Source organism: Chiloscyllium plagiosum, chromosome 37, assembly GCF_004010195.1.
Source record: "Chiloscyllium plagiosum isolate BGI_BamShark_2017 chromosome 37, ASM401019v2, whole genome shotgun sequence".
In the NCBI taxonomy this organism is placed as follows: Eukaryota; Metazoa; Chordata; class Chondrichthyes; order Orectolobiformes; family Hemiscylliidae; genus Chiloscyllium; species Chiloscyllium plagiosum.
Genome location: NC_057746.1, coordinates 7,462,386 through 7,474,797, shown reverse-complemented (window position 1 = coordinate 7,474,797; position 12,412 = coordinate 7,462,386). Strand labels below are relative to the sequence as shown.

The window sequence follows — 12,412 nt, the reverse complement described above, 5'->3', positions numbered from 1 at the left end:
TCAGCTATTACAAGTGGGCATAGCTTTAAATTAAGGGGGGGGGGGTAGGTATAGGACAGATGTTAGGGGTAGGTTCTTTACTCAGCGAGTCGTGAGTTCATGGAATGCCCTGCCAGTAGCAGTGGTGGACTCTCCCTCATTATGGGCATTTAAGCGGGCATTGGATAGCCATATGGAGGATAGTGGGCTAGTGTAGGTTAGGTGGGCTTGGATCGGCGCAACATCGAGGGCCGAAGGGCCTGTACTGTGCTGTATTCTTCTATGTTCTATGTTCTATGTTCTATGTAATAAAATATTTCCTCCCTACATCGGTAACGTGCACACTTCTCGGGATTTGTTATGTTTCAGTTGCATTGGCTCCAATGCATATAAATTCCAATGGACTAAATCTGAATCTGTGGAACATATGACCAAAAGAGAAAATATTTTTTGAAGGTATTATTCAGTTAGAACTTCTGTAAAAAGATTACCACAGAGAACAAAGGGATCTTGATCAGATGGACCAGCGGGCTGAGGAGGGATAGTTGAAATTTAATTTAGATAAATGTGAGTTTGGAAAGAAAAATCGGGGAGGACTGAAACACTTAATAGTAAGGTGCTGGGGAGCTTTGTTGAACAAAAAGACCTTAGAGTGCAGGTTCATAGTTCCTTGGAAGTGGGATCGCAGGTAGATAGGACAGTGAAGAAGGCGTTTGATATGATTGCCTTTACTGACAAGTGCATTGAGTATAGGATTGGGAGGTCATGTTGCAGCTGTACAGGATATTGGTGAGGCCACTATTGGAATACTGCATGCAATTCTGGTCTCTGTGCCATAGGAAGGATGTTGTGAAACTTGAAAAGGTCCAGAAGAGGTTTACAGGAATGTTGCCAGGGTTGAAGGGCAGAGAGTGAAGAGGCTGGAACAATTTTCCCTGGAGTGCCAGAGGCTGAGGGGTGATCTTTGAGAGGTTGATAATATCATGAGTGGCATGGTTAGGGACAATGGGTGTGAGCTATAGGGAGAGGCTGAAGAGGGCATAGGCATTTAAAAGGGAAATAAGGGGCACATTTTTCATGCAGAGGATGGTGTGTGTATGGAATAAGTGGTGAGATGAAGTGGAGGAGGCTGGTACAATTGCAACATTTAAAAGGCATCTGGATGGGTATTTGAATAGGAAGGGTTTACAGTGATATGGGCCAAGTGATGGCAAATGGGATTAGATTTATTTGGTATATCTGGTGAGTTGGACAGAAGGGTCTGTTTCCATGTTGTACAGCTTTATGACTCTATAAGCCTAACTGCACTGAACCACTTCCAATGAATTTCAATCACTTAATAATGGGATTTGTTAGCTCTGTTGGCTAGACCACTGGTTTACATTGGAAAATGATAGTAACAGCATGGTCTCAGTTCTGATACTGGTTGAGGCTGCTGTGAAAGATTCACTTTCTCAAACTATAACCTCTCCAGAAGCACGATGGCCCTCAGGTCAAACTACCACCAGTCATCTCTCTTTTTAATGAGAGAGCAGCCTTGTGGTCTCTTAAGACTATGGGCCTTTATCCCTCCTTAAATTGGCTGACTAATACTGTATACAGTATTCCAGATGAGGCCTCACCAGTGCAATGTATATCTGTTGCAAGAGCTCATCAATTTACTCAATTCCTAATTTTGTGCTTTGAATGAACTTTCCTCAAGCAGGCTTAGGCAGTACATTCCACAACCCAATTGTAAACTGCAAAGTCATGAATGCTGTCAAAGCTTCATGTGACACCCACCTTCAATCCACACCTTCTAGCCCCTTGCACAAATGCACAATTCTTCCTCCTTTTCCTCAGCATTCAGGATTAAGATGCAGAAAATATTTAGAAGAATGTTACTGGGACTGCAAGTTTAAGGAGAGGCTGGATAACCTGGGACGTTTTTCACAGATACATAGAAGATTGCGGGATGACTTTATCAAGGTTTATAATATTATGAGGGGCTTAGATAAGGTGAATAGCAGTGGTCTTTTCCCTAGGGTAAGGGAGCTCAAAACTATAGGGGATATTTTTAACTGAGAAGAGAAAGATTTAAAAGGGACCTGAGGGATAACTTTTTCATACTGGGGTGGTTCGCACGTGGAATGAACTGACAGAGGAAGTAGTAGCTGCAGGTATAGTTACAACATTCGAAAGACATTTGGACAGGTACATGAATAAGAAAGGTTCAGAGGGATATAGGCCAAGTCCAGGCAAATGGGACTAGTTTAGTTTGGTTGGCATGGATGAGTTGGATCGAAGAGTCTGTTTCAGAACTGTATGATTCTTTGATTCTATTCGTGATTTTAATTACTTGTATGAAACATCTTCTCAAATATAATTACAGCATAGAACATAGATCATAGAACAGTACTCCACAGTACAGGCCCTTCGGCCCGTGATGTTGTGCTGATCTATTATCTTGCTCTGAGATCAAACTAACTTACATAACCTTCATTTTACTATCATTCATGTGCCTAAACAAGAGTCGCTTAGATGTCCCTAATATATTGGACTCTATTACCACTGTTGACAGTGCATTCCACTCACCCAGCACTCTTTGTGTCAAGAACCAACCTATGACATCTCCCCTAAACCTTCGTCCAATCACCTTAAAATTATGCCCCCTCTTGATAGCCATTTCTATTCTGGGAAGGAGTCTCTCTCCATCTATGCCTCTCATCATCTTCCACATCTCTAACCCTTCTTTGCTCCTTTAAGAAAAAGGCTTCGCTCCCTCAACCTTCCTTCATATGACATGCTCTCTAGTCCAGGCAGCGTCCTGGTAAAACTCCTCTGCACTGTCTCTAAAGCTTCCACATCATTCCTGTAATGAAGAGATCAGAACTGAACATTACTCCCACTGCTCTCAAGGAGGTCGCTGATTCACAAAGTATGTATTTAATGGAAGAACTTAATTTACCGGATGTCATGGATACTTTAAGCATACAGCACTTTGAAACAATTGCATTCCATCCTGAATTTCAGGAAGCCTTGGAAAGATAGCATCGGACCATGAAAAACATGTTAAGAGTGTACTGTCAGGATTACCAAAATGATTGGGATGAAGGTATCCCATTCCTATTGTGCCATTAGACGTGTCCCAAATTAATCTACTCAGTTTAGTCCCCTTGAGTTAACATTTTGACATGAAGTGAGAGGACATTTGAAACCAATTAATGAAAAATTGATCGGACTGAAGTCGGAGACTTCACACTTGGATTACGTATCTGAGCTGAGGGAGAGATTAAACTTAGGTGGGTTAGCTAAACAGCACCTGAAGAGGGAACAGCATAGAACAAAGCAGGAGACAGATTAAAACTCTAAAATTCCAATGTTTTCCCAAGGGGATGACATATAATTGTTGTACCCAGTTGTAGGAGATCCCTCCCAAACCAAGTTTAGTAGTCCCTCTCAAATTGAGGAGATGTTGAGTCAGGTAAACTATCTGGTAAAGATGCCGGATGGAAAGAAAGTTGTATCAGGTATGTCATGTGAGTGTGTTGAAACCCTTAGTATACTACAGACAGAGAACTGGAGCAACACGTGTTAGTTGTTGCCCCACAGGGTGGGGAATCAAATCCAAGTGACATGGATTTGAAGTGCCTCAATATGAGGTGAATAACGGGGAAGTCCTTGAGGAATAGATAGCTTAGTGAGCTATCTATCTCAGGAGCAAAGAACAGAGTTGAATGGTTTGTTGCAGCTGTATGAGGACTTGTGCAGGAATAAGGTAGGGAAGACTAATGCTATTGTGCGTGAGGTGGAAGTAGGGAATGCTGTTCCGATAAAACAACACCCGTACAGGCTTAATCCTCTCAGAGCCACACAGGTCCAGAGGGAAGTGGAAGGAAGACATCATCAAACCAAGTTAGAGTGGGTGGAGTTTGCCAATCGTGTTAGTTTCCAAACCTGGTGGGACTCAACGATTTTGTGTGGATTGTCGGAAGGTCAATGCAGTGACTAAATCGAAATCCTATTCAATATCAAGGTTGGAGGACTCTGCAGAGAAAGTTGGACAAACCACTTACATCATGAGGTTGGACTTACTGTGTAGTAAGGCCACTCTATTTATGGCCTAACTAGCATTTTATGCAGCTCCAGGATATCCTACCTGCTTTTGAACCCCATACCTCAGCATATGAAGGCAAGTATTAAATAGATCTTCTGAACTATTTTATCAACCTGCCCTGCTGAAATAAGGCTGTGGGCATTCATACCAGTGAGTAAATATAATCTTCAGTGCTTCCAAGGGTCCTGCTACAGATCATGTTTTCTCTTGTCTGTCCTGCATAAGTGCATCTCCCCACCCTTACGTGAAATGAAATATGTTAATAACTTACTCTTCAATATCAGGGATTTTTGTGCGGAGCAATTTCATTTTCTCTGACATCCAGTTAGCAGCCATGAGTTGCATGTTGCGAGAGTTCTGGTACATAAAAAAGCCAAAATAGATTCATTGTGAAACCACAAATCTTGATCACAGTTGCTCAAGGGAGGGGCTCACATATTGGGTGGTCAGCTTTTGTTATCAAGACAAATTGATAATGTTAAAGTCACACATTCTGTCAGGAAACAGTATACAACATTACACCATTTTGGCAATACCTTTTTTTTAACAATAACAGGTTCAAAATATTCCAAATCATCATTTCACAGTGTAGAGCATGAACTTTGTGGGAAAAAAGACACATTTTGTTGAAACATTGCATCTTGCAATCATCCACTAAATGGGGAAAACATAGCACAGATTCTGTATGAGAACAGAGTACATGAAAATTGACTCTGAACGGTAGAAACGTTGCTATGGAGACTACACAGGTAATTATGACTGACAGTTAATTGCCAAGATTTGTTCAATTTAAAACCAAATGCAATACATTTGGTTGGTTGAGGCATTGCCTGAGCAAACAATTCAGAAAATGGATGTCACCTATACTGTTAATTTGAAAGAGACACAGTTTCTCCCTATATCTTTCCTGTCTGCAAACCCCATTAGTTTCGTATACTCCACTTCCAATAAATGCAGCTGAACTGAGGTCTTATACAACTGTAACGTAACCTGCCAACTCTTGTACTCAATACTCCGTCCAATAAGTAAAGCATGCCATACGCCTTCTTGACCACTCTTTTGACCTGCATTACCACCTTCAGGGAACAATAGACCTGAACGCCCAGATCTCTCTGTAGATCAATTTTGCCCAGGACTTTTCCATTTACTGTATAGTTTGTTTTTGAATTGAATGTTCCAAAATGCATCACCTCACATTTGCCAAGATTGTAAAGAAAAATACAATTTGCTAGAAAATCTCAGCAGGTCTGGTAGCATCTGTGCAGAGAAAGCAGTTAGCATTTTGGATCCAGTCACCCTTTTTCAGAACTGACTGTACCGCATTGACCAACATCTCTGACTTGGGCATGCTGCAGTGCTCTAGCGAAACTCAGTGCAAGCTGGAAGAAAAATGCCTCATTTCCTGCTTGGAAACACTGCAACCTTCCGGAGTCAAGTTAGAGTTCAACAGTTTTAGTGCTGAGCAACTTTTTCCATGTCCTGAACCAATTTCCCCACACACCAGACATGCATGGGTTGCTCACTCAAACAACTCTTTTTCAGCCACTAATGGTCCCTATTTGTAAATCATTCATTATCGCAAACCCATTCATTTGTCTATCCAATTGTTCCTCTTTCTCTGGGCTCCAACTCTGCTTATCATTTTCTACTCTCCTCTGCCCATTTCAGCTTATACACCAAACTTTTCCCAGCGAAATAAGTTCTGAAGAAAGGTCACTTGACCCAAAATATTAAATCTACTTTCTCTCCACAAATGATGCCAGACTGACTGAGCTTTTCCAGCAATTTTGTCTTTTTTTAATTGATTTCGAGCACCCACAGTACTTTTTCCTCTCCAAACTGTAGTTTACTTACGTATATAGAAACCCTCAGTTTATCATTTACTGGTCTCATGTAGTGATCCAGCGTAAAAATTCTGTACATTACTGTAAATGAATAGAAGAAAGATTAATTAATTCATTTAATTATTCAGGAGCAATTGGACATTTTTTTAAAAACTTGATTCTATCTAAAATAAACGGAATTAAATCCCATCTTCCCAATAATGTTATGTTATAATTGGCATTGCAATATTATCAAATATGATATGAAAGATGACCTTTGGTCATTGCAGATCAGATTTGTGTAACTATTCTATCTATTTTTAATACCTTTTGGCTTTCTTGCCCTTTTCTGTATTGATGCTCTTTCCTGTCTTTAGCCAGCATTTGCTTTGGCTAATGTACACACAATCATGATAGACTGGTTAGCAAGATTAGATCACATGGAAGATCATGAGAACTAACCATATGGATACAGAACTGGCTCGCAGGTAGAAGACAGAGGCTGGTGATGGAGGGTTGCTTTTCAGACTGGAGACCTGTGACCAGTGATGTTCCACAAGGACCAGTGCTGAGTCCACTACTTTTTGTCATTTACATAAATAATTTGATGTGAACATAGTTAGTAAGTTTGCAGATGACACCGAAATTGGAGGTGTAGTGGACAACAAAGAGGGTTAGATCAGATCGGCCAATGGGCTGAGGAGTGCAGATGGAGGTTAATTTAGAAAAATGTGAAGCGCTGCATTTTGGAAAGGCAAATCAAGGCACGACTTATACGCTTAATGGTAAGGTCCTGGGGAATGTTGCTGAACAAAGAGACATTGGAGTGAAAGTTAATTGTTTCTTGAAAGTGGAGTTGCAGATGGATAGGATAGTGAGGAATGTATTCGGTATGCTTGCCTTTCTTGGTCAGAGCATTCAATATTGGAGTTGCGAGGTCATGTTGCGACTGTACAGGATATTGGTTCAGAATATTACCTGCAATTCTGGTCTCCCTCAATCAGAAAGGTGTTGTGATGTTGCCAGGGTTAGAGGATTTGAGCTGTAGTGAGAGGCTGAATAGTCTGAGGCTGTTTCCTCTGGAGCAGCGGAGGCACTTTTATGGAGATTTATAAAATCATGAAGTGCATGGATATGGTAAACAGATAATGTCTTTTCCCTGGGAGTCCAGAACTAGAGGGCATAGGTTTAGGGTGAGCGGAAAAAGATATCAAAGGAACGTAAGGGTCAAGTTTTTCATGCAGAGGGTGGTGTGTGTATGGAATGAGCTGCCAGAGGATGTGGTGGAGGCTAGTACAATTGCAACATTTAAGAGGCATCTGGCTGGGTACATGCATAGGAAGGGTTTTGAGGGATAAGTGCTGGCAAATAGTTTTAGATTAGAGTAGGATATCTGGTCAGCATGGATGAGCTTGACCGAATGGTCTGTTTCCGTGCTGTATTCTCAATGACTCTGTGACTCTTATTGCTGAAAAACACTCAGGCCCGCATGTGCACACGCACACACACACTGAGACACACACACTTAGACACACACAATAAACAAGTGTGCTGGCATTCTGGCAATCTACAATCCATCTAATGGATGTGACCATGGAGATAGCTGATTGTTATCATCTTACATTCATTATATTTTGTAAGAATCCCAGCAGATTGTAGGGTATAAAATGTCATCCGATTGTCAAAAAATGCGGGAATTGTTCAAAAGTATTATGAAGGATGTGATAACACGAAGCTTAGAAAATCTCAACACAATTTTATAGATTAACATAGATTTACGAATATAATATGTATAAAGCTGACTAGAGTGTGATTTCTTTTCGGGCATAAGCAGTAGATAAGTCATAACCAGTGTTTGTGGTGTTATCATATTTTTGCATATATTTTTGGTAAAGTTTTACACAAGGCATTATTATGCAATGGAAAAAGACCTGGGTCTGTATTAAGAATTGGAAACCGAGAGCAAGAATTCATAGATATTCTTTTTCAGAGTGGCAGGTGGTAACTTAATAGGCAGTTCTTGTCACCCCCTACCCCGAATATATACCAAAAGTCAGACTGTGGGAATCAAGCATGATACATCTGAACTAGATGAAGGGAAAAAAAATGAGGTTGATCTTTTCTAAAATCCATAATGTGGAAGGAGGCCATTCGGCCTATCACACAACCCACCCCTAACCCTATCCATGTAACCCTTCATTGTAATTGTACCCACCTCTACCACTTCCTCTGGCAGTTTGTTCCATATACGCACCACCCTCTGAGTAAAAGATTGCCTCTTAGGTCCAGTTGAAATCTTTCCCCCTCACCTTAAACCTGTAGTTTTGACCTCCCAACCTGAGGAAAAATACCTTAGCTATTCACCTTATCTCTGCCCCTCATGTTTTATAAACATCTTTAAGGTCACTTCTCAGCCTTTGACGCTCCAGGGGAAAAAAGTCTCGCCTATTCATGCTCTTCTTATAGCTCAAACCCTGCAGTCCCAGCGGCATCCTTGTAAATCTTTTAGGCACCTTCACAAGCTTAACAACATCCTTCCTGTTAAACACCATTCCTATAAAAGGGCAAGCAAAATTGTTTGTGGTATTCTAAAAGTGGCCTTAAAAATGCCCTATGCTGACACAACATGACATCCCAACTTCAATACTTAGTCTTCTGACAAATAAAGGGGTGTGCCAAACAATGTCTTCACCATCCTGTCTACCTGCAACTCCGTTTTCAAAGAACTATGCACCTGGACCCCTAAGTCTCTTTGTTCAGCAATATTCCCAGTAGCCAACAATTAGCTGTATACTGTAAATACTGCCCCAGTCTGCCTTACCAAAATACAACACCTCATCTAGACTGGGACTATTTTCCCTGGAGCATCTGAGGCTGAGGGGTGACCTTGTAAAGGTTTGTAAAAGAGGCATGGGTGGCATGGTGGTTCAGTGGTTAGCACTACTGCCTTACAGCACATAGGCACCCAGCACCTGTCTGTGTGGGTTTCCTCCAGGTACTCCGTTTTCCTCCCGTGGTTCAAAGATGTGCGGGTTAGGTGAATTGGTGACACTAAGTTGCCCATAGCATTCAGGGATGTGTGGGTTCGGTGCATTAGTCAGGGGAAATGTGAAGTAATAGGGTCCTTGGTGGGATACTTCTTCGAGGGTTGGTGTGGACTTGTTGGGGCTAATGAGCTGTTTGCAAGCAAGGGATTCTATGATTTTATTTATAAGGTAAATAGATCTTTTTTCCCGTGGTGGAGAGTCCAAAACTAGAAGGCATTGGTTTAAGGTGAGAGCAGGAAGGTATAAAGGGATAATTTATTCACGCAAATGGAGGCTCATTTATTTCTGATATCTGTGTTGGACCAAAAAGTCTGTTTCCATGCTGCACAGTTCTATGACTCTATAAAGTAAACTCCATCTGCCACTCCTCGGCCCATTAGCCCATCTGATCAAGTTCCTGTTGTAGGCCGAGATAATCTTCTTCACTGTCCACTATCACCTACCTTGGTGCACTGAGAGAGGATACTTTGTTGGCCCATCCAGAGAGGTCAATATGGTTAAAACTCAGGAATACAAAGGGTGCAATTACTTTGATTTGATTGTACTGCAGGCCTCGGAACAGCCTGTGGGTGATCGAGAAACAGATATGTGGACAAATTGTGGAAAACTGTAAAAACAACAGGGTTGTTCAGGTGGGCATTTATAACTTCCCTTATATTGACTGGACTTGCTTAATGCTGAAAATGTGTTGCTGGAAAAGCGCAGCAGGTCAGGCAGCATCCAAGGAACAGGGGGAAATGAGGAAACTGGAGAAATCTGAGTTCATCCCTTGTGGTTGGAGGGTTCCTAGGCGGAAGGTGAGGCGCTCTTCCTCCAGCAGTCGTGTTGCTATGGTCTGGCGATGGAGGAGGCCAAGGACATGCATCTTGCTTGTTCTTGCAAAGTGCGTCACTTCACACTTATCAGGGTTGATTATTAGGGAAATTCTTTGGGATAGGATTTATTCACATTTTGAAAAGTATGAACTTATGAGCAATAAATGTGGCTTTGTGCAGGAAGTACTGTTTGAGGTTTTGAGGAAGTGACAAAGATGATTACAGAGAGAAAGGCTGTAGATGCTGTCTATATGGATCAAGATCTTTGACAAGGTCCCTCGTAGCAGGCCGATACAAAAGGTAAAGTCACACATGATCTGTGCTGAGGTGGAAAGATAAATGCATCATTGGCTTACAAGATAGAGTAGCGGTAGAGGAGTGTTTTCTGTCTCGAGATCAGTGACAAGTGGTATTCCACAGGAATCAGTGCTTGGTCCCCAGTTGTTTGTAATAGATAGAAATAAATTGGAGGATAATATAAGTGGTCTGATGAATAAGTTTGCAGATGGTATGTAGATTGGAGCTACGGTTAGAGTTTGGCAGAAAAATGGCAAGTGGAGTTTCATCAGGACAAAGTGATACATTTTGGAAGCTCTAACATGGAAGTATACTGTAATGGCAGAATTCTTAGTCGCATCAACACACAGAGGAATCTAGGTGTACAGGTGCGTAGTTCCTTGAAAGGGGCACCACAAGCGGATGAGCTGATCAAGAAGGCATATGGCATGCTTGCCTTCATTGGTCAGGGCATAGTGCATAAAAATTGGCAAGTCACGATGCATTGGTTTAGAACTTCAGCTGGGCCACATTTTGAATCCTGTGTATCGTCCTTATCATCACATGGTCGTTCAGTGGTTAGCACTGCTGCCTCACAGTGCCAGCGACCCTGGTTCGATTGCTGTCACGGGTGACTGTGTGTGGAGTTTGCGTGTTCTCCCCGTGTCTGCGTGGGTTTGCTCCAGTTTCCTCCCACAGTCCAAGGTCAGGTGAATTGGCTGTGCTAAATTTCCCATTGCATTAGGTGCATTAATCAGGAGTAAATACAGGGTAGTGGGATGGGTCTGGGTGGGTTACTCTTCAGAGGGTCAGTGCAGACTTGTTGGACCAAAGGGCCTGTTTCCATTCTATAGGGAATCTAATCTAATCTAATCACACTGCCGGGAGGATGTGGAGGTTTTTGGAGAGGGCCCCACGTTTGGGCAGCATTAATAGTGAGGAGCGATTGGACCAACGTAACTTGTTTTCACTTGAATATCACAGGATAATGAACGAGCTTGATTATCGTCTACAATATTATGAGAGGTGTGGATAGAACAGATTGACGGAGTCTTTCTTTCGCCAGGGAAGAAATGGCACTTACAAGGGGGTACAGGTTTAAGGTAAAAGAGGGTAATTTAAAGGAGATGATATATTTTTAAATATAAGGTGGTAAGTGTCTAGATTTCACCATGATAGGAGGTGGTGGAGGTGGATGCAACAGCATCCTTGAAGCTGTGGATTCCTTGAAGCTTTACTTGGTCAAATGAGGCCTTGATCTCAAAGACAATCACTTTCACCTCACTGCTGGAATTCAGCATTTTTGTTCATGTGTGAAACCAGGGCTGTAATGAGGTCAGGAGCTGAGTGGCCCTGGTGGAACCCAAACTGAGCATCACTGAGCAGGTAGTTGCTGAGCAGGTGCTGTTTGATAGCACTGTTGATGACCCCTTCCATCACTTTCCGGATAATTGAGCGGAGACTGATAGGGCGATAATCGGCTGGATTGGATTTCTTCTGCTTTTTGTTATGCACAGGACATACGTAGACAAATTTCCACATTGTTGAGTAGATTCCAGTGTTGTAACTGTACTGGAGCAGCTTTGCTAGGGCTGCGGCAAGTTCTGGAGACCAAGTCTTCAGTACTATTGCAGAAATGTTGTCAGGCCCAAACTTTTTGTTGTTTCAAGTGCCTCCAAACATTCTTTGATATCATATGGAGTGAACTGGGCTGGAATGAAGACTGGTATCTGCTTTGCTGGGGGCCACTGGACAGAGGCAGAGATGGATCATCCACTCAGTACTTCCAACTGAAGTTTGTTGCGAATATTTCTGAATTAACATTGGCATTAACGGTGCTGTGCTCTTCCATCATTCACTTTGTGGAGTCTCCTCATCCAATGAGTTCTTTAATTGTTCAAAATCCTTCCTGCTGTACATCTCTATGACTCGATGACTGGACATCAAAGATTAGATCTGATCTGGTGTTTGTGGGGTGAAGGGCTTTTGCCCGAAACGTCGATTTCGAAGCTCCTTGGATGCTGCCTGAACTGCTGTGCTCTTCCAGCACCACTAATCCAGAATCACATATAATCCTGTTTGGTAACTTTACCAAATTCACTCCTTGATTTTAGTTATGCTTAGTGCTGTTCCTGTCATGCCACCCTGAACTCTCCATTGACCCAGGGTTGATCCCTAGATTGTTGGTAAGAGTTGACTGGGGATATGCTAGGCCATGAATCTCCAGTTTGTGCTGGAGTACAATTTTCTTACTGTTGTTGGCCCACAGTGCCTCATCAATGTCCAGTCTTGAGATGCTAATCGGCTGGATTGGATTTCTTCTGCTTTTTGTTATGCACAGGACATACGTAGACAAATTTCCACATTGTTGAGTAG

At 42.1% G+C, this 12,412-nt stretch overlaps 1 protein-coding gene across 1 annotated transcript in view; it reads right to left on the bottom strand.

Moving 5' to 3' along the window:
* The window catches only part of LOC122541279 (complement C4-A-like), a 128,292-nt gene that overhangs the window by 90,908 nt on the left and 24,972 nt on the right, over nt 1-12,412 (bottom strand). Inside the window, exons 4-5 of the mRNA XM_043677903.1 lie at nt 5,930-6,000; nt 4,347-4,432 (exon numbers count right to left, since the gene is read on the bottom strand). Coding sequence (XP_043533838.1) covers nt 4,347-4,432; nt 5,930-6,000 — 157 coding nt within the window. The remainder of the gene's footprint in view (nt 1-4,346; nt 4,433-5,929; nt 6,001-12,412) is intronic.